This window comes from Chiloscyllium plagiosum, unplaced genomic scaffold (assembly GCF_037043375.1).
Source record: "Chiloscyllium plagiosum isolate Xiang-an unplaced genomic scaffold, Cpla_swu_hap1 HiC_scaffold_2, whole genome shotgun sequence".
Taxonomy (NCBI): domain Eukaryota; kingdom Metazoa; phylum Chordata; class Chondrichthyes; order Orectolobiformes; family Hemiscylliidae; genus Chiloscyllium; species Chiloscyllium plagiosum.
Genome location: NW_028270140.1, coordinates 65720734 through 65748614, shown reverse-complemented (window position 1 = coordinate 65748614; position 27881 = coordinate 65720734). Strand labels below are relative to the sequence as shown.

General features: G+C 41.7%; 1 protein-coding gene across 2 annotated transcripts in view; it reads right to left on the bottom strand.

Moving 5' to 3' along the window:
• Positions 1–27881, bottom strand: part of fancc (FA complementation group C) — a 208020-nt gene that overhangs the window by 68874 nt on the left and 111265 nt on the right. For both annotated transcript variants that reach the window (XM_087997378.1, XM_087997374.1), the window contains exons 5-7: positions 18308–18409; positions 5395–5459; positions 3742–3906 (exon numbers count right to left, since the gene is read on the bottom strand). In XM_087997378.1, the coding sequence (XP_087853504.1) occupies positions 3742–3906; positions 5395–5459; positions 18308–18409 (332 nt within the window). The remainder of the gene's footprint in view (positions 1–3741; positions 3907–5394; positions 5460–18307; positions 18410–27881) is intronic.

Below are 27881 nucleotides of genomic sequence, written 5' to 3'. Positions count from 1 at the left end.
AGACTGGAGGCCTGTGACCAGTGGAGTGCCACAAGGATTGGTGCTGGGTCCTCTACCTTTTGTCATTTACATAAATGATTTGGATGCGAACATAAGAGGTACAGTAACTAAGTTTGCAGATGACACCAAAATTGGAGGTGTAGTGGACAGCGAAGAGGGTTACCTCAGATTACAACAGGATCTTGACCAGATGGGTCAATGGGCTGAAAAGTGGCAGATGGTGTTTAATTCAGATAAATGCGAGGTACTGCATTTTGGGGAAGCAAATCTTAGCAGGACTTATACACATAATGGTAAGGTCCTAGGAAGTGTTGCTGAACAAAGAAACCTTGGAGTGTAGGTTCATAGCTCCTTGAAAGTGGAGTTGCAGGTAGATAGGATAGTGAAGAAAGCATTTGGTATGCTTTCCTTTATTGGTCAGAGTATTGAGTACAGGAGTTGGGAGATCATGTTGCAGCTGTACAGGACATTGGTTAGGCCACTGTTAGAATATTGCATACAATTCTGGTCTCCTTCCTATTGGAAAGATGTTGTGAAATTTGAAAGGGTTCAGAAAAGATTTACAAGGATGTTGCCAGGGCTGGAGGATTTGAGCTATAGGGAGAGGCTGAATAGGCTGGGGCTGATTTCCCTGGAGCGTTAGAGGCTGAGGGGTGACCTTATAGAAGTTTACAAAATTATAAGGGGCATAGATCGGGTAAATAGGCGAAGTCTTTTCCCAGGTGTCGGGGAGTCCAGAACTAGAGGGCATAGGTTTAGGGTGAGAGGGGAAAGATATAAAAGAAGCCTAAGGAGTAACTTTTTCACACAGAGGGTGGTATGGGTATGGAATGAGCTGCCAGAGGAAGTGGTGGAGGCTGGTACAATTGCAACATTTAAGAGGCCGTTGGATGGGTATATGAATAGGAAGGGTTTGGAGGGATATGGGCCGGGTGCTGGCAGGTGGGACTAGATTGGGTTGGGATATCTGGTCAGCATGGATGGGTTGGACCGAGGGGTCTGTTTCCATGCTGTACATCTCTATGACTCTCAGTGGGTAGTACCAAAACAAGACAATTAAGAACATCAGTAGGACTTAAAACAACCTCTTCAGTCTGAAGGTAAACAGATGTAATTAAATGGTTTTAACTGAAAGAGAGGGGATTCCAAGGAGTGTATTACTTGAGTAGTACCAATCTAAGCACAGAGACTTTAAATAATGGAGTGATTTCTAGGCATTAAGAACACCATTTCCAATTTTTGACCAAAAAGAATCGAAGTATTCAAAAGAAGGTTTTAGCATAACTTACATAATTCCACGTTGTTTGTTTGGACTGATTTGTTCACACATTTGCATAACAATAGATTTTGCAGGTTCATATGCAGACACCCCAATTCATCAATTATTTAATAGTATACCCAAACCAAGCAATATAAATTGCATTCTCCACTACAAATCTATCAATGGCAGAATTTGTACCAACATGAAGTAGTTTTAAAAACAGCACCATTAACAAGGTGGAATTAAAAAAATTAATACAGAAAAATATTACAATATAAAGCTACCTTTTTCTTAAAAATACAACTTCAATATTAAATAGAAATAAAGGTTATAATGCACCAAAAAATTTTCTCAGATACTTGAAACTTTATTGTGGAATTAAGAGTTTACAGTGCAGATAGTTTTTCAACCCAATTGGTATATGTCTGTGATATTTTCTTGCAAGCCTCCTCCCACAGCTCTTCAACTAGACCTATCAGCGTATCCTTTTATTCCTTTCTCCACTATATACTTAACCAACTTACCCTTTAATGCATATAAACATTTTTCTTGAGTGAACCAGTGTAGAATGGTGACAGGATATTGAGCACGAGGAGAGCGCCTGGGCATCTTCTCACCCAAATATTACAGCAGGAAAAACAGTCATACACTAACTATAAATCAGTAATACGACAGTAAGTCCTGAAGAAGGGCTTATGCCCAGAACGTTGCTTCTCCTGCTCCTCGGATGCTGTCTGACCTGCTGTGCTTTTCCAGCACCACACTCTCGACTCTGAACTCCAGCATCTGAAATTCTCACAGTAGGTCCACGTTTGATACATTCATTCTTCGGTCTCATCCTGCCATCTCTCTCTAACTCTGTAACTCACCATTTTTAAGCCTCCTACCCAATAGATCATCCCCTGTCTTTACACATCAGTGGCAGCTATCTTGATCCCACATCCTAAACCACTCTACCCTTTCCTCCTAATGAAGACTCTCTTCAAACCACCAAGATTCAGATTTGTCATCCTGTTCTTTTTCTCCCCTCACATGTAAAAGATGCTTCCTATATATAAACAAGATTTCCTTTTGTCTACAGGTACAGCACAGATATAGAACATGACATTATTTCCACTCTCACAAGCTCTCTCATCCCACTACCAGTAAAAACATATTTCATTTTATTCTATGCACTTAAGGAAAAGTGTTATTAATGCATCTAGACTATTTGCCTCAACCACCCCATAGCAGCAACTTCTACATTTTAAACCACTATCTAGTTCGGCATCTTTTTCCAAAATCCTTATTTGACATATTAATGAATATCTTCTGTTTATTGATCCCTAGTTTTGGGCTTCCCACAAGTGGAAGCATCTTCTCCATATCTACCTGTCAAACCCTTTAATAATTTTCAAAATGCCAACCAGGTCACTTCCCAACTGTCTCTTTTCTCAGGGAGAAAGATCCAACTTATCTGTTATAGAGTCATAGAGTCACAGAGATGTAAAGCACAGAAACAGACCCTTCAGTCCAACTCATCCATGTCAACCAGACATTCTAATCTAATCTCGTTTGCCAGCATTTCACTCATGTCCCTCCAAACCCTTCCTAATCATATACCCATCCAGATGCCTTTTAAATGTTGTAATGTAAGAACCTCCACCACTTCCTCTGGCAGCTCATGCCATACACACATCTCCTACTGTGTGAAAACGTTGCTCTTTAGATCCCTTTTAAATCTTTCTCTCTCACCCTAAATCTATGCCCTCTAGTTCTGGACTCCCCCATCCCAGGTGAAAAAACCTTGTCTATTTATCCTATCCATGCCCTTCATGATTTTATAAACCTCTAGAAGGCCATCCCTCAGCCACCGACGCTCCAGGGAAAACAGTCCAAGCCTATTCAGCCTCTCCCTGTATCTCAAACCCTGTAACCCCGGCAACATCTTTGTAAATCTTTCCAGGTTTCACAACATCCTTCCAATAAGAGGGAGACCAGAATTGCACACAATATCCAAAAGTGGCCTAACCAAAGTCCTATACAGCTGCAACATGACTTCCCAACCCCTATACTCAATGCACTGACCAATAAAGGAAAGCATACTAAACACCCTTCTTCACTATCCTATTGACCTACAACTCTACTTTCAAAGAACTATGAACTTGCACTCCAACATCTTTCTTCAGCAATGCTCCCCAGGACCTTACCATTATGTACATCAGTCCTACAAGTCCTACTCTGATTTGCCTTTCCAAAATCCAGTACCTCATATTTATCTAAATTAAACTCCATCTTCCACTCCAGGCCCATTGGCCCATTATGATCACGTTGTATTCTGAGGTAACCTTCTTCACTGTCCACTACACCTCCAATTATTCCTGATGAATATATATCCTCTTGCTAATGCATCAACAACATAATTGTAGATTTGACAACATTTAAAAATTATCTGCTGTGATCATTTTATGGTACAATTTCAAAATCTCACATCTACTTACTGCAAAATGCCAGTACTGACAGACTCTAGAAATTCTGTGCAAAGAGTTTCATCCAAATCATCTTCACGACAAGTCAGAAGAGCTTCCACCAAGGGAAAAACTTCAACTAAAGTAACAATCGGTGAGCAGAGGACAGAAAAACTCCTCAGTTGTTCCGGTGGGAATCTATTGGAAAAAAAAACTTGTCAATTTTTTTCTATTACTAACAAATATAAAACTCTATTAAAGAAGCTCACTTTCTTCAGTAGAATGTTAATTAGAATACAGACGTATTTGCTCTATTCTTCTCAGTTGCTGATGGACCTGTGACTTTGCATCATAATTGTTCTTCAGATTTTCAACATTTCATCACCATCTAACAAGAATTCATCTAACTTTAAATTTCACTCAATCCTCCTCACAAGCAGAAATTGTAAGATACAATCAATGTTAGAGAGGCTCATAAGGTCTGGCAGCCGTTTTCTTTTCCAGGATGGACATTGCCCAGAAAATAGCACAGGATTGTAGAGGTAATGTCAAGAGAATAGGTATGAGGGGACTCAGGCTGTGTTTGTCACCAGGGAGCAGGCTGAGAGCACAGGTCGCGAACAGACTTGGACCACAGTTGATGGCTGAAGAGGGGATTACTCATCCGGTAGCTCAGCAAAGTCATTGTGGAGAGTGATGGTGACGGGACTCAGGCTGTGGGTGATGCCAGGGAGAAGGGTACGCAAACACAGCAAGGGAGCGGCTGGCACAGAGAACGTTCATCAAGGGGACACAGGTTGCGAGCGACTACTAGACTCAAGTAGTGGGAAAATAAAATAGCAGGTCAATCTGGAGTGATGGGAACAATTATATAAGAGACAGAATGTTGGATGCTGTACACCGAACATTTTGATGTGTATCTAAAGACAAATAAAAGGTAGCCGAAGATGTAATGGTACCAGCTTTCTTGAGCAAGATCTTCACTATTCTAAGGGGTCTGCTGCAACCACAGAAACACGTGGGAAAGACATATCAAGAACAATGCATTGTGTTGGGGAGTTATTTTGAATATTTAAATGCAAATACCCCACCCTTTAAAATAAAAAGAAGGTCATGCCCTGAGTTTTATGTCTCAAATTATATTATTATACAAAATGATTAAATAAAAATCTTTTAGAACAATTTTCTTTGGGTCATGCTGAAGGGAGAACAAAATACTTTATAAATGCAAGCTTTGTCCTTAAATTATTTAGTGTTATTAATACAAAGAATACAGGTATACAGAGGAACCTCGATCATCCAGCATTCGATTAGCCGAACACAATACTCCCCGCCCATGTCCTTCGGATAATCAAGGTTCCTCAGTATTAAAAAGTCAATAGCAAGCACATTGATTAATAAACAACTTGAAAATCAGAATAATTTTTATGGAGTCTTTTGAAACAAATCTTTAGTATTAACAAAGTACAAATCAGAAGTGTGATGAAATACTCCCCTCTTCCCTCGATAGCACATTTCCAACAATTGTGGTGCATTAGTAAATTAATTCCTTCTACTATTAGGAGAAGAATTGAGCAGAAATTTGGCCTAAGTTTTACATGTTGCTTTTTAATTAATGTAAAGTGGTCACTGTTTATTGAGATATGCCTTTAAATACTTTCACAATGTCTCAAACCAAGCACCTACCTTATAAACAAGGAATTTCTGTCACATTGATTGCCTTGAAGTTCCTTAACTAAAGTGGAGACCATCTGAAATAAAGAAGGAAGTAGTCATAAACTATAAAAAAAAGACAGGTATCAAATTTCCTTGCACACAGTGGTGGAGTAATATCGCACTCAGACTTTCAGTGTTCCAGCATTTTTTTTTTAAATGGACATTGTAGTTACTGCAAGTTATATATGAACAAAAAAGGTCAAAAACAGTAGCCACTTAGTAACACACCAGTGGTTGAAACAACCACTTCATAGTTTAACTGTAACTAGAAGATTAATATTAGAATTATTCCAATTTCCACCCCAAAAGGAAGTGATTCTACACATGATATTAAGCAGAGAATCACAGAATAGCTATGAGAATCACAAAAGAAGGCTATTTGCCAGTTACATCCATGCCAAGAATCCCACTCCCCTGCCTTTTCCCCATAGCTTGCAAATCTTTTTGTAATCCAATTCCCACTTGAAAGTCATGACTCAATCTGCCTGCACCATATTTTTAAATTGTACATTCTAAATAATGCTTTGCGAAGAAGTGATTCCTGCTGTTGCCTTTAGTTCATTTACCAATCAATTCACTGCTGACCGTTCATATTCTCTACGATCCTGCTAATTCGAACATTTCCTTTGATCTACTATGACTAGACCCATCGCTGTTTTCAGCAATTGCATCAAACCTCTTCTCAAACTTCTCTTAGTAAAAGAGAAAGTTCTAGCTTCTCCAAGCAATTCACACAACTGAAGAGCTTCATTCTGGGAATTATTCTCATCAATCTTCTTTGCAGCCTCTCAATTACCTTCATATCCTTCCTAAATAACTGGACCCTGATTAAGAGAAAATACTCCACTTCAGACCAATCAGTATTTTCATACAGGTGAATCATGATTTTCCTTCATGCTGTCTCTCCAGGATCCCATTGCCTCTCTCATTCTCAACCTGCTCTGCCACCTAGTTATCAGTGCATATATAACCCCAGTACCCTGTACCCCATTAAAAAGGTAGTTCTGTTTAGTTTATATTACCTCTCCTTGTTCTTCCAATTAAAATGTATCAGTTCACACTTTGCCACATTAAATTCATAGAACATAGAACAGTACACCACAGACCCTTCAGCCCTCAATGTTGTGCTGACCCTTTATCCTACTCTAGATCAATCTAACCTATATACTTTTCATTTTACTATCATCCATGTGCCTATCCAAGAGTTGCTTAAATGTCCCTAATGTATCTGACTCAATTATCACTGCTGGCAGTGCATTCCACGCACCCACCACGCTCTGTGTAAACAACCAACCTCAGACATCTCCCCTAAACCATCCTCCAATCACCTTACAATTATGGCCCCACGTGATAGGCATTTCCACCCTGGAAAAAAGTCTCTGGCTATCCACTTTATCTATGCCTCTCATCATCTTGTACACCTCTATCAAGTCATTTCTCATCCTTCTTCACTGCAATGAGAAAAGCCCTAGCTCCTGCAATCTTACTTCATAAGACATGCTCTTCTGTCCAGGCAGCATCCTGGTAATTCTCTTCAGTACCTTCGCTAAAGCTTTCACATCCTTCCTATAATTAGGCGACCAGAACTGAACACAATATTCCAAGTATGGTCTAACCAGGGCTTTACAGAGCTGCAGTACAACCTCACAGCTTTTAAACTCAATCCCTCTACTAATGAAAATCAAAACACCATACGTTTTCTTAACAACCCTATCAACTTGGTTGGCAACGTTGAATGATCTATGTGTATGGATCCCAATATCCCGCTGTTCCTCCATGCTGCCAAGAATTCTGCTTTTAATCCTGTAGCGTTCAAATTCAACCTTTCAAAACAAATCACTTCACATTTATCCGGGTTGAGCTCCATCTGCCACTTCTCAGCCCAGCTCTGCATCCTGTCAATGTCTTGTTTGCAACCTAGAACAGCCCTCCACATTATCCACAATTCCACCAACCTTTGTGTCATCAGCAAACCTACTAACCCAACCTTCCACTTCGTCATCCAAGTCATTTATAAAAATCATAAACAGAGGTTCCAGAAAAGATCCTTGCGGAACGCCACTGGTCACCGACCTCCAGGCTGAATGCTTTCCATCTACTACCACCCACTGCCTTCACTCTAACCCATACCTCCTTACTTTCTGAATGAGCCTACCATGGGGAACCTTATTAAGCACCTTGTTAAAATCCATATACACCACATCCACTGCTCTACCTTCAACGTGTTTTGTCATATACTCAAATAATTCAATAAGGCTTGTGAGGCATGACCATGCTGACTATTTCTAATCAAGCTGTGCTTTTCCAAATAATCATAAAACCTGTCTCTCAGAATCCTAAGACTGACTGATCTATAATTTCCAGGGCTATCCCTATTGTTTTTCTTGAAGAAGGGAATAACATTTGCCATCCTCCAATCACCTAGTACTACTCCAGTGGACAGCGAGGATGCAAAGACCATCGGCAGAGGTTCAGCAATGTCTTCCCTGCATCCCGTAGTAACCTTGGGTATATCCCCTTTGATCCAGGGGATTAGCTATCCTCATGATGTTTTTCAAAATTTCCAGCACATCCTCCTTCTTAGTATCAACCTGTTCGAGCACATCAGCCTGTTTAACGCTATCCTCACAAACAACAAGGTCTCTCTCATTGGCGAATATTGAAGCAAAGTATTCAATAAGGACCTCCCCTGTCTCCTTCAACTCCAGGCACAAGTTCCCTCCACTATCCCTGATTGGCCCTATCCTCACTCTGGCCATCCTCTTGTTCCTCACATAAGTGTAGGATATCTTGGGGTTTTCCTTAATCCTACCCACCTCGGCTTTTTCATCTCCCCCTTCTATCCCCAGCCTATTCATCTGCTATTCGTTTGCCTTGGACCAATCTATATCTTCTTCAGTCTATGACTATCTGTTTCACATTTTCACAATACTTCCAAGTTTGTTAATCACTTGCAAATTTTGCAATTGCATGCTAAGTCATAGAGCTGAACAGCATGGAAACAGACCCTTTGGTTCAACTTGCCCATGCCAACAAGATATGCTAAATAAATCCAATCACACTTGTCAGCATTTGGCCTATATCGTTCTAAGCCCTTCCTATTGATATACCTGCGCAGATGCCTTTAACTGTTATAATTGTACCAAACTCCAACACTTCCTCTGGCAGCTCATTCCATACTCGCGCCATCCTCTATATGAAAGTTGCCCCGTAGGTCCCTTTTAAGTCCTTCCCGTCTCAGCTTAAACCTATGCTATCCAGTTTCGGACTCCCCTACCCCAAAGAAAAGATCCCTTATTTAGTCACCCTGCCCGTGTCCCTCATGTTTTTATAAACCTCTATAAGGTCACTCCTCAGCCTCTAACACTCCAGGGAAAATAGCCCCAGCCTATTCAGCCTCTCCCTACAGCTCAAACCCTCAGGGTCATACAGCGTGGAAACAGACCTTTCGGTCTAACCACTACACACCAACCGTGATCCCAAATTAAACTAGTCTTACCTGCTTGCGCTTGGACCATATCCGTCCAAATCTTTCATTTCATGCATTTATCCAAATGTTGTAACCCTAACCTGTGTCCACCACTTCAAAGAAAAGCAGTTCTCCCATAATAGAATCCTGGGAAACACAATGGTATACTGTCTCCAGTCCAAAATAAACACATTAATTTTTCCATTGTCTGATTTCTAAATCATCAGAACCATGGGGACAATTTACATTTATAATGACATAATTAAAGAATTTCACAATAAGTGGGTCCTTTAATGTTCAAGTGAAGTTTTCTGCTGATAGTTCCCCGTCAAAATCATATGTTCATCAGATTAGGGCGGGGGAGGGTTTGGAGATGAAGAGAAAAGATGTTGATAGTCCAGATTAAGTGATCAGAATGTGAAATGGCAGAACAATAGTGTGTCTAACTACCAGACTGGGAAGAACAGACAGTCCCACTGGAGTGGGGGAGGGGGGGGGGGGGGGGGGGGGGGGGACATGGTGACAGAGAATGGAACTAGCAAAGCTAAACGAAAGAGAAGGAATTGGTTCACAATCTGAAGTTATTGAACTCAATGTTGAGCCAGAAGGTTTGTAAAGTGCCTAGACTGAAGATGAGACATTTTCCTCCAATTTTCGTTGTGATTCGCTGGAGGACAGTAGCAAGCTGGAGGACAGACAAATGAGCATGTGAGCAGGATGCGGTGTTAAAATGACCGGTTACTGGAAGTCAGGGGTCATGCTTGCAGACAGACCGGAGATATTCTGCAAAGTGGCCACCCAGTCTGTGTTTGGTTTTTCCAATGTAGAATATGCCACATTGGGTGCAGCAAATATAATACACAAGATTAGAGGAGGTAAAGGTGAAAGGTTGTTTCACCTGGAAAGACTGTTTAGGCACATGGCTGGTGCGCGCGGAGGTGGTGAAGGAGCAGGTGTTGCACTTTCTGCGGTTACATGGGAAGGTGCAGTGGGAAGAGGGTGTGCTGTTGGTGTCGAGTGTGTGGTGCGGGAAAAGCACAGCAGGTCAGGCAGCATCAGAGGAGCAGGAGAGTCGAAGTTTCAGGCTAAAGCCCTTCATCAAGAAATGTGCTGTTAGTGGTCAAGGAATGGACGAGCGTGCCCCGGAGGGAACGATCGCTGCAAAATGCAGAAGTAGGAGTGAGGGGAAGATGTGAATGGTGATGGCATTCTGCTGGGATTTGTCTGAAATGGTGGAGAATGATCCTTTGAATGCTGAGGCTGGTGGGATGAAAAGTGAGGGCAAGGGAGACTTGATCATGCTGCTGTGAGTGATGGGGAGGGGCAAGGACAGAAGCATGGGTGATGGTCAGATGTTATTGAAGATCCAATCAACCACAGCGAGTAGATACCACAGTTATGGAAAAAGGAAGCCATGTCAGCAGCACTGTTTTGGCAGGTGGCATCAGCCGAACAGATACAACATAGGTGAAAGAACTGGGAGAATGGGATAGAATCCTTGCAGCAAGTGCGGTAGGAAGAGCTGAAGTGAAAGTAGCTATGGGAGTCAGTAGCTTTGTGTTGGATGGCAGTGGACAGTTTATTCCCTTAGGTGGAGAGGAAGTAGTCAAGGAAAGGAAGAGAAGTGTCAGAAATGGATGATGTGAAAGTTATAGAGAGATGAAAATTGGAGGCAAAATGAACAAATTTTTCAAGGTCCAGGAAGGAGCATGAAGCAGCACCAAATCAGCTGTCAACGTACCGAAAAAAAAAAGTTCTGGAGGGGGCCAATGCAGGACTAGAACAAGAATTGTTCCTCATACCCCATAAAGAGGCAGGTTGCTGCCTAACGTTTCTAGGAAGTCATGTGGACAATCCAGTTTAACATTTAACACCAAAATTGGAAGTATAGTGGATAGCGAGAAGGGTTACCTCAGATTATAACAGGATCTGGACCAGATGGGCCAATGGGCTGAAAAGTGGCAGATGGAGCTTAATTCAGATAAATGCGAGATGCTGCATTTTGGGAAAGCAAATTTGGCAGGACTTATACACTTAATGGTAAGGTCCTATGGAGTGTTGCTGAACAAAGAGACCTTGGAGTGCAGGTTCATAGCTCCTTGAAAGTGGAGTCACGGGTAGATAGGATAGTGAAGGTGGTGTTTGGTATGCTTTCCTTTATTGGTCAGAGTATGGAGTACAGGAGTTGGGAGATCATGTTGCGGATGTACAGGACATTGATTAGGCCACTGTTGGAATATTACGTGCAATTCTGGTCTCCTTCCTATCGGAAAGATGTTGTGAAACTTGAAAGGGTTCAGAAAAGATTTACAAGGATGTTGTCAGGGTTGGAGGATTTGAGCTAAAGGGAGAGACTGAACAGGCTGGGGCTGTTTTCCCTGGAGCGTCGGAGGCTGAGGGGTGACCTTACAGAGGTTTGCAAAATTATGAGGGGCATGGATAGGATAAATAGGCAAAGTCTTTTCCCTGGGGTCGGGGAGTCCAGAACTAGAGGGCATAGGTTTAGGGTGAGAGGGGAGAGATATAAAAGAGACCTAAGAGGCAACCTTTTCACATAGAGGGTGGTACGGGTATGGAATGAGCTGCCAAAGGATGTGGTGGAGGCTGGTACTATTGCAACATTTAAGAGGCATTTGGATGGGTATATGAATAGGAAGGGTTTGGAGGGATATGGGCTGGGTGCTGGCAGGTGGGACTAGGTTGGGTTGGGATATCTGGTAGGCATGGATGGGTTGGACCGAAAGGTCTGTTTCCATGCTGTACATCTCTATGACTCTATTCCTGCTCCATCTGCACATACAAGGCCCAGAAAGAAAAAAGAGGCATATACCAATATCACACATATTTGTTACAGACAGGAATTTCCTTTTTCGCATGACTGTGGGGCTAGGCATCTTTAAGATTGAGAGATATTTGCCCTCACCAGTGACCAAGCCACTAGATGAAATGCCAATCAAGCACTCTTAGTGCAGACTGGTGGGCTTCCTGACCTAAAACATCCCGAAGTTAAGTTGTTCTATCCTGCACCCTATAATGTGGATGTGCTGGTGTTGGACTGGGATGGACAAGGTCAGAAGTCACACCAGGTTATAGTCCAACAGGTTTATTTAAGTCACAAGCTTTTGGAGCATTTTTGGCATTATACGTAGCGCAACATGAACCTATGGTTGACGCCGTCTTCATGGGTACAGAACTTGGCTATCAGTTTCTGCTCGGTGATTCTGTGTTGCTGTGTATCTTGAAGGCCGCCTTGGAGATGCTTGCCGAAGATCAGAGGCTGAATGTTTTTGACCCCTGAAGTGTTCCCTAACTGGGAGGGAAAATTCCTTTCTGGCAATTGTTGTGTGATGTCCATTCATCCATTGCCATAACATCTGCATGGTCTCGCCTCAGGACATGGAACATAGAACAATACCGCACAGTACAGGCCCTTTGACCCTCAATGTCGGGCTGACCTTATATCCTACTCTAAGATCAAACTAATCTACATATGCTTCATTGTACTATCTTCCACGTGCATAGCCAAGAGTTGCTTAAATGTCCCCAACGTATCTGACTCTACTGGTGGTACATTTCACGCACCACCCACTCTCTGTAAAGAACCTATCTCTGACAACTCCCCTAAATCAATCACGTTCAAATAAGGCCCCCTCGTGACAGCCATTTCTGTCCTGGGAAAAAGTCTCTGGCTATCCACTCCATGTGTCTCATCCTCTCACACCCACTTCTATTAAGTCACCTTTCATCCTTCTTCGCTCCAAAGTGAAAAGCCCTAGCTCCCTCAACTTTATTTCATAAGGCATGCCCTCCAATCTAGGCAGCATCCTGGTAAATCTCCTCTGCATCCTCTCTAAAGCTTCCACATCCTTCCTATAAAGAAGCACCAAAACTGAACACAACATTCCAAGTGTGATCTAATCAGGGGTCTGTAGAGTTGCAGCATAATCTTATGGCTCTTAAATTCAATCCCCCCCCCCCCCCACCCGGACATCCTTGCCTGCAGTGTATGAGGTAGACAACAATGGCCAAATACATCTGCTATGTATTTGGTGGGTGGTGTTCCCACGTGTGATGGCAGCATCCACGTCAATGATCTGAGATGTCTTGCAGATCTTGCCATGGGAGGAGTGTGTGGTGTTGTGGTTGATATTGTCCTTAACTTAAAAATGTGTTGCTGGAAAAGCCCAGCAGGTCAGGCAGCAGCAAAGGAGCAAGAGAATCGACGTTTCGGGCATAAGCCTGAAGAAGGGCTTATGCCCGAAACGTCGATTCTCCTGCTCCTTTGATGCTGCCTGACCTGCTGCGCTTTTCCAGCAACACATTTTTAAGCTCTGATCTCCAGCATCTGCAGTCCTCACTTTCTCCTAGTTGATATTGTCCTGCAGGGTGGGTAGTTTGCTGTGAACAATGGTTTATTTAAGGTTTGGCGGTTGTTTGAAGGCAAGAAGTGGGGCTTAGGGACCATCTGGGCGAGATGTTCATTGTCATCAATGACATGTTGAAGGGTACGAAGAACATAGCACAGTTTCTCCACTCTAGGGAAGTACTGGACGAAGAAGAGTACTCTATCAGTCGTATTCTGGGTCTGTCTACCGAGGAGGTTGTTGCATTTTTGCTTGTGACACGTCAGAACTGGTAATCGATGAGTTGAGCATTGTATCCTGTTCTAATGAGGGTGTCTTTCAGCACTTATAGTTGTCTGTCGCATTCCCCTTCGTCTAAGCTGATCCTGTTTATACATTGGGCTTGTCCATAGGGTATGGCTTCTTTAGCATGCTTAGGGTGAAAGCTAGAGAAGTGCAGCACCATGAATTTATCTGTGGATCGCCGGATACCTTGATGGAGATGTGTACGTCCAAGATTGAGACTGATTCTGAGAAATAGTCCATGGTAAGTCTGATGATGGGATGAAGCTTGTTAATATCATTGTGTAGCCGTTTCAGTGACTCCTCGCCATAAGTCCAGAGGAAGAAAATGTTGTCAATGTATCTGGTGTATAGCGCTGGTTAGAGGGCCTATGCAGCAAAGAAGTCTTGCTCAAACTTGTGCATAAAAATGTTGGCATACTGGAGTGCAAATCTGGATCTCACCCTCCTATTTATCTCTCAGCCTCCTTCCCCTCTCTCACATGCCCGAAATATCAATTCTCCTCCTCCTCGGATGCTGCCTGACCTGCTGTCTTTTCCAGCGGCACACTTTTGTTCCATGTGTCTGGATGAAGAACTGATTGAAGATGTTGTGGTCGAGGATAAAGTGGATGAGTTGTAGGATGGCATCTGGAAATTGGCAGTTGATGGTGTAGAGTGCCGAAACATCCATTGTGACGAGGAATGTTCCTAATACAGTTGGTCCATGGGTGCTGAGATTCTGTCAGAAATCTGTAGTGTCAAGCTGTGGGTTCCTTGTGTAATGGGTTTCAAGATGCCCTCAACATAGCCAAAAAGGTTCTCACACAGGGCTCTGTTGCCTGATATGATGGGATGTTCAGATGGGTTAGTTTTGTATATCTTTGGATGGCAGTAGAAGTCTCCTCTGGGAGAAGTACACAGGATGAGAGTACATTGGATACTCTGAGGTCTGGGTCAGTCTGTTCAGTTGAGGGGTGTGTTCTTTGGTCAGATCAGCAGGTAGTTGCCCGTAGTAATTCTGGTTGCTTAGTTGTCAGGATGCTTCTTTGTAGTAGTCCATTCCATTCTGTATGAAAATGGCTTCTCCTTTGTTTGATGACAATGATGCGGTTGGTCTTGAGAGCCTGGATGGCATTGCAATGTGTTTGGGTTATTCCAGCCATTTGGTTTGTCTCCAGCACCACATTATTTTAATTTTTTGTAATCATCTCTCTGCCTCAATTAATTGGATTAAATGTCACCCCCTTCATTTACTATTCAGCTGTTGACACTTTACTCACACCGTTTGATTCTTTTGATCACCTGCAGAGGTTTATTAATCAGCCTGTCAACACTTCACACTCACTCCATGAGTATGATCTTTTGATCTCTCTGCTATAAATTCTGTGCCTGTATGTTTTTCTTCACTTCAACTGACGAAGAGGCAGCTGTGATTTCAAATAAAATTATAGGACTATAATCTGGTGCTGTGTGACTTCTGACCCTGCCTAAATCTGACAGGCATAGGCTGGAAACTACCAGAAGCTGCAGAGAGTTGTCAGAGGCCCAGACTGCTGAGTCACGAAGACTAGGACTGGAAAGATGATACTTTTCTATGGGGGTGGTAGTCATGGTTTGAGGGTAATAGGGAGTGAGGGGAGACAGGGCACACACACAAAGGTAGGGAGAATGGCTATGTGTCCACCCACCTAGCTTTATCTGTTCTCAAAGGCCCTCAGCTTGGGGCAAACAGAACCACTATCCCCCCAAATCTCACAGGCAGCCCACCCTGCTTCCCCTGGCAAGATGGCAGTCAGTCAGTTTTTGGACCTGCTGGGAAGGTAAGTCATCAGGCCACTGATGGGCTGAGGCCCTTAAATGGTTGCTAACTGAACCCTTAAGGGCCTTAATTAATGGTGGTTTGGGAAGGTCAATCATGGACTTACCTCGAAGCGAACTGCTGAGGTGACAGAGAGAGGGTGGAAAGTGGCAGGTATCTCTCTAATATCAACCTAACAGATCATTTGCCATTCTCGCAGATGCACTGTTACTTCTAGGCCAAGCAAGGCCTCAAACTGAGTTTTTTTAAAAGGCTATGACCACAGAATTTGGATTCACGATGATCGGCACAGGCTTGGAAGGCTGAAGGGCCTGTTCCTATGCTGTACTTCTCTTCGCTCTATAATGTAGCGCTTCTTGAACATGCTTACTGATCTTCCAAAGAGAACTTTATTTGAAAAATATGCTGTCTCAAATGTGAGGTATGTCGAAAAAGGGGAAATTTATACAAACTATTTTCAAAAATCACTTTCCTTGTGAATTTGAACTGAAAAAGGCAACAGTAAGCTACTAACTTTTTTCCAGAGTGAAAAAGATACAATAAAGTAAAAATGAACCAAATTAAAAGGAATTTTAACTACTTTGAACAGAAGTGCCAGGTGAAGGAATTAATTGATGAGTGGGTGCTGTGTGGATGTTTTGTCTCAAAGAGATAGCGAATTTTTGCAAAGGTGGAAGTGCTATGCTCAAACATAATAAATTAGACTATTAAATAAATAAATGGGTCATCTAAAAATAGGTTACTCACACCTAGATTAAATTGTAACCTACAGGTCCCCATTTTCTACATTTCTATAAGACATGGTCTAAAATACGTTCTCAAAAATATTTTTAGCATTTATTTCGCTCCTTTACAGCCTTCAGCAACACATTGATCTGTTAACTGTGCTGATCAAAGACTTTGAAGAATACAAGTTCCATAGTTTTGACTTGTGAACAAATTCCCTAATAAATAAGCAATGCTCATTAGGAACTTGTTTTGAAATATAACCCCAAACCCAACCCTTGGTTCTTAGCAACTTCAACACCTATGACAAACACACATCAGCACTCTGAAGTACCATATGTGGTGAAGCTTATGATACAACCGTCCTTATTTTGTGTAAAAGTTTAGACATCACTAATGGCCCAAATGCATTATTTTTGCAACAAAAATAGACATGGAATTTAGAACCACATGCACTAAATCAACAGATCAAAGATAAGCTTTGCAGTCTTTTCACAAGCAGCTGTGAATGGTATTGGACAATAAAATAACTAACTGGAGGAGGAGGAGGAGGGTCCTTAAACATTCCCAGATAGACGGTCTCAGCACATCAATACAAAAGACAAGACTAAAGCATTTGCAAGCACTTTCAGTCAGAAGTGCTGAGAAGATAATCCATCTCCTCCTGAGGAACCCAGTATCAGAGATGCAAATCTTCAGCCAATTCATTCATTTTATGTATTATCAGGAAGCTGCTGAAACTTCTTCATTCTGTAAAGTGCATTTGTCTTAACAATAGCATCTATCTTTAGTACTGAAGACTTGTGCTCCGAAATTAGTCATTCCCTTAGACAAGCTGTTCCAGTATACCGATATAACACGGGTTATATCTAACAATGTGGAAAATTGCCCAGGTATGTTCTGTCCATAAAAAGCAGGATGTTTAACCTGGTCAATACCACTGCAGCAGTCTACCCTTAGTCATCCACAAAGCGATGGCTGTCAACAGTGCTCTTAAATGGCACTTACTTAATAATAAACTACTAACTGATGCTCAGTTTGGGTTCTACCCAGGAGCATGAGTGAAAACCTGGACTCATTACACCCTGGTCCAAACATGTACAAAAGAGCTCAAATCCAGTGGTTACTGCCTTTAATATCAAGGCAAAATACAACAAGTATGGCACAAAGCAGCTGTGGCAAATGAAACTCAATGGGAATCAATGGGAGTACCTTCAACTGGCTGAATCCATACCAAGCCCAAAGGATTGGGGAATTGTTGAAGTCAATTTTCTCAATTTCATCATTGCAGGAATTCCTCAAGGTACTGTCCTAGGCATCATCAACTTCCTTCCATCATACATGGAGATGTCCGCTGAAGATTGCACAATGTTAAGCACTATTCACTACTCCTCAGATACTGAATAAGTCCCTATCCATGTGCAGCAAAACCTGGACAACATCGAAGCTTGGGCTGGTCAGTGGCAAGTAATGTCCATGCCACACATGATCCAAGCAATGACTATCAACAAAAAGAGAATCTTTTCATCTTCGCCTTACATTCAATGCCATTTTCATCAGTGAATCCCCACTATCAATATTTTAGGAGTTACACTGATCAGAAATTGAACTATGCCACCAAATACATATTATGGCACAAAGATCAAGTCAAAGACTAGGCATTTTGTGGTAAATAATTGACCTTCTGACCCTCCAAAGTCTGCTCACTATCTTCAAGGCATAAGTCAGTAGGGTGATGCAACATTCTGATTGCCTGGATGAGTACAGATCCAATAACGCTCAAAAAGCTCAACAGTATCCAGGACAATGGAGCCTGCTTGAATGGCACTCCATAAACCATCTCAAACATTCAGTCTCTCCACTACTGATGCTCAGTGAAACCAGTTTGTACCAGCTACAAGATGTACTACAGCAATACATCACAGCTTCTTTAATACCATTGTCCAAACCCATGACCTCTAATGACTAGAAGGAGGGCCACAGATACACGGGAACACTGTCACATACAAGTCCCCTTTATACCACACACTATCCTGACTTTCATCCTTATCACCAGTCCTTCATAGTTGCTGGGTCAAAATTGTGGAATGCCTTTGTAACAGTAATTGAATGTACCACAATGACACCCATATTCCATGAACAAATAAAAAGAAACAAGTGCAATTTGAAGATTTCTATATAGCAAAGTTAATTAAGAATATAACTAAAGTTTAAAAAGGTACCTTCCTTTAATTTACTTACATTTTTCAACAATTGAGAATGGTATTCCTCCTCTGGGTAATGTAAATTCTGAATAAGACTTCTCATTTCTTGATCAACACCAGTCAAATTCTGCAGCAAGCTCTTTTTTTAAAAAAAATGAAGACACACAATTTAATAATGAATAAATATTAATGTATCCATAAAAACATTAAACCAATGTAAATGCATTTAATGTATATAGAATACAGGTATTCACTCAATAAATTTTTATTCACTGAAACTGAAAATCAAACCAATTTATCAAATTCTGCTCTGACACCTTTTAAGAAACTGACAGGTGAGAGAACCAAATATTCTACAGGAGAATCAGCTGGAAACAAACATATGAAAATAAAGTTACTCATGACAATCTAAGTCCAGAGACTGAAATACAAAACCAGGGGTCGTATTTTCAATGATAACATTCCAGGTGAGCTGTAACGAACATCTGAAACTATTGAAATCCAAATGATTTTATCGTAAATAAGCAACAAGTTACAATTAAGGCAGAATATACTCCACAAGTGGAATGAGTACATGATATGAAATAAAAATTGCATAGAAATATCTTAACCCAATCTCTGAGATGTAACAGGACGTATGTATTTTTGGGACTTACAGTAAGATATTGAAATACAGAAACAAGAACCAACCAGAATATTTTTCTATGTTTGAAGCATTATAGAAACTCCAAATAGGGGGATCCAAGATGGCGGCGACCCAGTAAGACTGAGTCTATAGTGCTCCTCCCAAGACTTGGGCACAGTGGGTCACCTACCCCCTACCAAGCTCACCAAATCATTTATAAATCATTTATAATAGTTTAGTAACTCAATTAGTTGTGTAATATTACATTTAAGCAACTTTATCCTAAGTTAAAATGACTAAAGGGAAGGGAGCCCGCAGCTCTCAGCAAGCAGGAACCCCTCCCCCACACTCTCCAGCTGCAGCAGAGGCGTCCACAGCCGCCCTGGGGGACTTACCAACAGTAGCAAGCCTTGCAGAAATGCTTTCCAAGCTTGACTCGAAGATCGATGCCTTTATCGTCGAATCCAGAAATCGTTGGGAGTCGCTCTCGGCCGCGCTGCAGAAGCACGACCGTGAAATTGAAGAAATTCAACGCCGAGTCGGAGGGGCGGAGTTAAAGGCCGCGACCTCGGAGACAACCGCTCAATCGGCCGTGGATCAGGTCCGGACTCTCGAGCAGCGAGTCCGGACCTTGGAAAATCATATTGACGACCTCGATAATCGAGGTCGTCGAAAAAATATTCGTTTGCTGGGCCTTCCCGAACGGGAAGAGGAAGGCCAGCTTACAGCATTCCTGGAGCAGTGGCTGCCACAACTTTTAAATCTGCAAGCTGGATCAGGCCGGGTAAGGGTGGAATGGGCCTACCGGGTAGTAATACGCGGGCCCGGCTCGAACCAGCGCCCACGCCCGGTCCTGTTCCGGCTGCAGAGCTACAGGGAGAGGCAGATACTCCTAGAATCCTCTAGAAATCTCGGAAAAGACCCCCAAGCTATGATCTACAAAGGATCCAAGATCATGCTATTTCAGGACTTTTCCCCGGCTCTGGTTCGAAAGAGGAAGGCATTCGACGAGGCGAAGAAGCGTTTAAGGGACTTAAATGTTCAGTACTCCTTACGCTACCCAGCGATGTTACGTCTTAACCATGAAGGATCCGTATATAACTTTGGATCACCAGAAAAGGCTAAGGAATTCTTGGACTCTCTTAGATAAACTGTAGGACATAATGGATGTTGGTCTGCCTTTCCCCCCCCCCCCTCCCGCTTTGGATTATATCCCCTCCCTTTTTTTTTCTTACCTTACTGCTTAATATTATCATGGGGGGTGGGGAGAGGGATTTGATTTTCTCCCCCCCCCCCCCCCCTTGGAGTTGTTTTCTGTTATTATTTTATGTATATATGAGGGATGTATGTATATATGTGTATGTGTATGTATATATATGTGTATATATATAAGCTGGGGGATTTGGTTAATGTTGGTGGGGGGAGGTGGTTACCTTATTCGATTTTACCTCTGTCTTTAGGAGCGGGGTTGTTTTTCCCTTCGTTATTTTGTATTATCATATTTAATTATTATTTGTTGAACTGGTAATTTTATAGTTATATGTTTATATATGGTATTAACATTACCAAATATACCCAGGTGTTGGTATGGGTGGGGGTGGGGTGCTCACTGTTAACTCTAGCTTTGTATTATATTTGAATTTTCCTCATTTTATTGAGGAGTGCCTGGGTCAAGGGTGGGGCATTGGTTGGGAGAGGATATGAGGGATTTTTGGAGAGGAAGTGACGCCCCCTGGGAACAAGGGGGAAAGTCTCCACTTAGATACATTTTATATTTTTTTTATTTAGAAATAGTTTTTTACTGTATTGTTGTGGGTGTATTAAAGAGGCTTTATTTTTGTAAATTTTACATGTTCCATGCTCGGGATGTTCTGGATAGGGTTCCCCCTCCCGAGGGGTCTCGGATTGGCCCAGAGGATTATGGTTGATCAATCGGTTAAGTGGTGCACCTGGAATGTCAAAGGGAGTAATTCGCCACTTAAAAGGAAGAAAATATTATCAAATCTTAAGAAGGAAAGAGTTGATATAGCTCTCCTACAGGAGACACACCTGTCAGATAAAGAACACTTGAAATTACGACAGGGCGGATTTGATCAGGCCTTTTTTTCTTCTTTTAGCTCAAAAAGCAGGGGAGTTGTTATTCTTGTTCGGAAGAATTTCCCTTTCAAAATCCTAAAGCAGATAAAAGACGAATCTGGACAATATATCTTGATTAAAGCCCTCATAAATGGAGAGGAATATGGGATTTTAAATTTGTACTGCCCCCCGGCACACCCCTTTAAATTTATAACGGAAGCCTTTTCAAAATTGATGGCTTTTGATGCCCGTCATATAATTATAGGGGGAGACTTTAATTGTATTATGGATCCGGAAATAGACAGGATTCCTAAGAGTACTGCAGGAGTATCTCCCAGATCTAGACAATTGATGGATCTGAACAAAGAATTAGGATTAGTAGATGTATGGAGATGTCTTCATCCACAGGGTAGAGATTTTTCTTTCTACTCTAATCCACATAAATGTCATACCAGAATTGATATGTTTTTTGCCCCCTCGATTTTTTTAAATTCCATATCATCCTGTAAAATAGGTAATATAGCAATTTCTGACCACGCTGCTGTATATATGGAAACTAAGGCGAGGAACAGTGGGACATCCCCTCGGCATTGGCGTATGGACCCCTTCTTAATGAAAGATAGTAAATTTGTAAAGTACTTCTCTCAAGAATTTAAAACTTTTTTAGAAATTAATTCAGGTACAGCTAGCAACCCGTCAATGATGTGGGAGACCATCAAAGCTTACACGCGAGGCTTGATCATCTCCTACTCAGCGACCCAGAAGAAATTAAAGGGAGAACAACAGCGTCTGCTTGAAGCCCGCTTAAAAGCGGCTGAAACAGCATACACTGATAGACCTTCTATTATTAAATTGCAAAGGATTACAGCTCTTAGGACAGCTCTAAATACTACACTTACTCAAACGGCTAAGAGGGAAATATTATTTGCAAAGCAAAGGTTATATGAATATGGCGACAAACCAGGTAGATACTTAGCATTTCTTGCAAAGAAAAAAAAGGCCCCTCAGACTATTATGTCTTTCAAGGAAAGTACGGGTATTTTGACTCATGACCATAAAAAGATTAATGCGACCTTTAGAGAATTCTATTCTGAGTTATATAAATCACAGGATTGTGAAGATAGGACGAAGAGGATGCAGTCATTTTTTTAAAATTTGACTTTTCCAGACCTAACTCCGGAACAAGTATCGGTCCTAAATGCTCCTCTTACACCCCAAGAAATAGTTGATGCAATTAGGCACCTTCAAAATGGTAAGGCGCCGGGCCCAGATGGCTTTCAAGCTGAATTCTATAAAGAATTTACAGAAATACTGGTTGATCCACTTATGGACATGTATAACTATGCATATAGTCAGGGCTGTCTCCCGCCTTCGCTGAAAGAGGCAAATATCTCTCTTATCCTTAAAAAAGGAAAGGACCCAGAAGATTGTACATCATACAGACCAATATCCTTGCTAAATGTAGATTTTAAAATCCTCTCTAAAACGTTAGCACTGAGATTAGAAAGGATACTGCCACATATTATAAAGGAGGATCAGACGGGGTTTATTAAGGGCCGTAGATCATTCAATAATGTTAGAAGGGCTCTGAATATGATTCAAGCTTGTCATCAGGGAAAGATACCAGGAGTAGTGGTTTCATTAGACGCGGAAAAGGCATTTGATAGGGTCGAATGGTCATATTTGTTTTACACATTGGAGAGGTTTGGTGTTGGACAGGTGTTTACCAAATGGATCTCAACATTGTATAGTGATCCCAAAGCAGTTGTGGTTACCAATGGATTAGGCTCAGATAGCTTCAGTGTGGGTAGGGGCTGCCGTCAGGGATGTCCCCTCTCGCCATTGTTATTCACGCTAATAATTGAACCACTAGCAGAAGCTATACGAGCTGATCCTAATATAGTGGCCCCAAGGATTGGTACAGGTAAACATAAAATTACCCTTTATGCAGATGATGTTCTTCTATTCCTCAGTAACCCTTTGATGTCCATACCTCGCTTAATCCAAGTTATTAATACATTTAGTGCATTCTCAGGCTATAAAATTAATTTTTCAAAATCGGAGGCTATGCCAATGGGTGGCCTTGCTGTGATACCCCGCTTAGCGGACGGTTCCCTTTTTCCCTTTCGCTGGTCCCTGGAGAGTTTCTTATATTTAGGCATTTTTATTACTCCAGTATTTGGTCAGTTGTATAAGGCTAATTTTGTGTATTTATTGGAAAGGATAAGGCAGGACCTCCAGCGATGGGGAGACCTGCCAATTTCCTGGTTGGGTAGAATAGCATTAATCAAAATGAATATCCTGCCCCGTCTCCTATATCCTATGAGAATGCTTCCGGTGATGCTGCCGAGGACGGCTTTATGTAAATTATACGGCTGGCTGAGTTCCTTTATCTGGAATCATAGGCGGCCCCTCATTAAGCTGAAGAAGCTACAGCTTCCACAGGCAAGGGGTGGATTGGACTTCCCAGATTTTAGGAAATATCAATTAAGTTCCCTATTAAGTTACATAGCTGATTGGGTCTTGTCTGATCCACAATCAATCTGGTTGGACATCGAGGCTTCTCAAGTAAAATACCCACTTATTAATCTTTTATTCTCAGACAAGAGGAAAATCATTACAGATCACTGTAAAAACCCTATAATACTGAATACAATCAAGGCTTGGAATATAATGCGGCAAAATGAGGGTAATTCACATAAAACATCCCCCTATGCACCGATAGTGGGAGCATGGGGATTCCAACCGGGGTTAACAGATGCCACTTTTAAACTCTGCAGATCCAGGGGTATCTCATGTCTCGGGGATTTATTTAAAGATGGGGTCCTGATGTCTTTCAGACAGCTGCGTCAGAAATTCGGATTACCCAATGGAGACCTCTTTCGATACTTCCAAATTCGAGATTATATACAGAAGAAGACTACGTTATTAGATAGTTTTTATAAATCCGATAGAGAATGTAGTGTCCTACGACCAGTGGGGGTATCTTCCATCAGTAATATTTATCATTTACTACATGATGAAGTATCGGGAGATATGGATAATCTGCTTAAAACATGGGATCAGGATCTGGGACTAGAAATCTCCACAGAAACATGGAATGATATCTGGGAAAATGCTAGAAGAATTACTATTTGTAACAGAACCCAGGCTATCCAGCTGAAGATACTTCATAGGGCCCATATAGCACCGGTTCGATTGGCAAAATTTAAGGCAGGAGCATCTCCAATGTGTCCTAAATGCAAAATAGAGGTGGGCACTCTTGTACATTGCTTATGAACCTGTCATAAGATCCGTAGATATTGGACTAAAGTAGCAAGTACCCTGACAGAAATTTTAGGAACGGAAATAAAAGTGGACCCCGTATCTCTCCTCTTGGGCTTTTCGAACTTTCCCTCCCTGGACACGTACGGGAAGAGACTATTTTCTATTCTTTCTTTCTGTGCAAGGAAAAATATTTTGATGAACTGGGTGGCGGAGGGCCCTCCTGGACTTTCAAATTGGCACAGACTAATTATGGAATGTATTCCCCTTGATTTCCTTACAAATATGGTGCACCGAAAGACCGAATTATTTTATAAAATATGGCAGCCCTTTTTGAATTACATAAATACAGATATTTCGGCTATCCTAACAAGGGCTTTTATATAATTGAGACTACAGACCTGGCTGGTCCGCGGCCCCTCGGGGGAGCAATCCCGCACGAATACGGGTTTTATCATATCTGATGCTAACACATCCCGAGCATGTAAGAGACTTAAATATACACTCTGGTTAGTTGTAGGTTAGATTAGTAGATAGTTGAGTTTTGTTTGTTTGTTTTTTTTTTCTTTTCGGTTTTTTTTTGTTGTTTTGTTTTTTTTTGTCAAATTTTGGCTATTGTATATTTGAGCTAATTGTATATCAATGTTTATATCTGAGTTTTGTTTATTTTTGTAAACTTATAAAAATGTTAAATTTCTAATAAAAATATCTATATAAAAAAAAGAAACTCCAAATAGAAGTTCCAAATTGGCAAATGAAGTATAAGTGTATATTTGTTTATTAACTTTAAAAATTAAAAGTAACCAATTTCCTAATTAGATCCTTAAAATGTCCGCAAAAGATGGCAAGTATAACTAAAATCGGGTGGGATTCATCTCCATTACTCCATGCCTGCATTTTATTTGACCGAGATGGAATAGTGTACTTAATTATGAATTTACATCTTCTAGCTAAAGTTGTCTTGTTTGTTTTCTTAAACAGACTCTGGTACATTACCACACAGAACAACACGAGGTCCTGAAAGAAGATTACACCCGAAACATTGATTTCTCCACCTCCCGATGCTGCCTGGCTTGCTGTGTTCTTCTAGCCTCCTGCTTGTCTAACAAGGAACAAAAGGCTGCTTCTGAAACTAAAACAGAAATTGCTAGAGAAACTCAGCAGGTCTGGCAGCATCTGTGGAGAGAAAGCAGAGTTAACGCTTTGGGTCAGGTGACCCTTCTTTAGAGGCTACTTCTGATGCTTACATCAAAATTTTCACATGCACTATGTCTACAGCCAATGAGCTTTACGCATAGTATTCATCAATTCCATACTTAGAAGCAACAATAAAATCTTCAGAGCTAGAACCAGTTGAACAGAAACTTGAGGTCAATTTTACCCCTCAGCTGGATTGGTGAGTCAAGTGGGGTATAGTAGGATGGTGGCCGCAGAAGTGGACAGGAAACATTGAAAGGTCTGAGATGCTTGTTCCTGCTAGCTTTCTAAAAGGATTTCATAATCAGCAGGAAGACATAAGGAGTAGATGAGATTTAACTCATGGGTCTTAACTGCACCACCAGCATCAGTCTTCAGTACCAAATTGGTGACAACAATCTGACAGGCAGGCAGGAGTAAGATTCAAGCAAAAGTATGCAACTCCTGAAGAGATGATGCAACAAGTCATAGCACAAAATGAAGGTGTGAAGAGGGGAATTTGAGGAAGGGAATCCAGAGAATCTGAGACCCAAGATTGTGAGAGGACCCAGAGAAGCATCTTGTAACTTTGGCCTTAATAGTGGTGGCGGTGGTGCTGGTAGTTTGGGAGGTTGGGCGGTGTACAGGAGAGAAGAACACCACAAGTGCTTCCCTACATAGACTTGCAATTCCAGTTGAGACCCTTTCTGATAAGACAATCTGCATATTCAAATAGGACCCAGCTTCACTACAATAAATGTCCTAATTATCATCTACAAAAACAAGTTAGGTTAATTCCAGGATCCACTGGAAGCCAACAGGATTGTATAGAGTAAGTTGCACATAGAATTTGGTGCTTTTTTGCTGCTCAGCAAGGTGGGAGGGTTTAAAGTTCTATCCCTTGGTTCCAAAGCTGGAGTAAGTATAAAATGATTTTGATAGTGGCCCCTGGAACATGTATTAAAGTAGGAAAAGGTTTCCTATCATCCTTGTTGGTTACACATTCCTGATACATTAGCTCTAAACCATCAACAACCAGCTACCTATAAACATCACTGGAAGAAACGTGGGTGGGGGGAGTGAAAAAGCACAATAATCAAATGAAAGCTGTCTAGTTTTTGTTGTGTAAGGCAACTCTCACAGAGAGGGGTACCAAAAACCAGGCAAAATCTGGGCATTCACTACAAAGCACATAAATTTTCTGCTTTCAGAGTTACTTTTCTGCTACAGCGCAAGATAATAATTAAAGAGCTAGGTATTACAAACCGCTTCTTTCGTCCAATATAAACATTCTGAAATTGAGCCATATCTCAGTGTGCTTGCTAAATCATTGCCTATGTACAGTTATGGTCTGAATGTTATCAACTGTAAACTGTAATAAACATCTAGGACCTTGCATTTTAGCAAAGATTAAGTTCAAAATGCAGGAATTAAATTTAGCTGTCAAATCAGTATTTCCAACAAGAAGGAGAATTCCATACAAAGTAAAGGAGAAACATGCTGAATTCAACAATTACAACTGATAATTAAAAATACAAATCAAGAACAGAACCAAAACAGAAGTTGCTGGAAAAGCTCAGCAGGTCTGGCAGCATCTGTGAAAGAAAGATCAGAGTTAACGCTTCAGATCCGGTGACCCTTCATCAGAAATTATGGTAGCTAGAAAAATGCCGGTGTATATACAGAAGATAATGTAGAAGGAGGGGGTCGGGAATAAACGATCATTAGGGATAGAGCGGTTGGACAGATAAAGGAGTAGGAGGGTGAATAGCTGTTAATGGAGACTGTTAGTGACTAACAATATGTAGTGTGTAATAGTGATAACAAGACCTGGTGTGTGGTGTACGGGGCTCAGACATGGGAGAATTCAGGTACTAAAATCATTGAACTCGGTATTGAGTCCGGAGACTGCCACGTCCCCAGGCGGAAAATGAGGTTTGTTCTTCCATCTTGTGCTGAGCTTCGTTGGAACGTTGTAGCAGGCCTGAGACAGAGATGTTGGCCAGGGAACAGGGTGGTGCGTTAAAATGGCAAGCAACTGGAAGCTCAGGGTCCTTTTTGCGGGCAAAATGTAGATGCTCTGCGAAGCAGTCACCCAGTCTATGCTTAGTTTCCCCAATGTAGAGGAGACCACATTGTGAGCAGCGAATGCAGTTGACTAGATTGCAGGTAAAATGCTGTTTCACCTAAAAGATATGTTTGGGCTCCTGGATACGGAGGACACAGAACGTAAATGCACAGATGTTACAGGTTAAGCATTTGCAGGTTAACAAGCATTTGGAGTGGGGGTGGAGGCGGAGGTGGTGATAGGTGGAGGGAGTGAAGGAAGAGTGGACCAGGGTGTCCCAGAGGGAATGGTCCCTGGGGAAGGCAGAGAAGAGATGGAAGGAGAGGGGAATGTGTGTGTGGCAGTGGCACCTTGCTGTAAGTGGCAGAAATGGCGCCTCATGATCTTCTGAATGTGGATGTG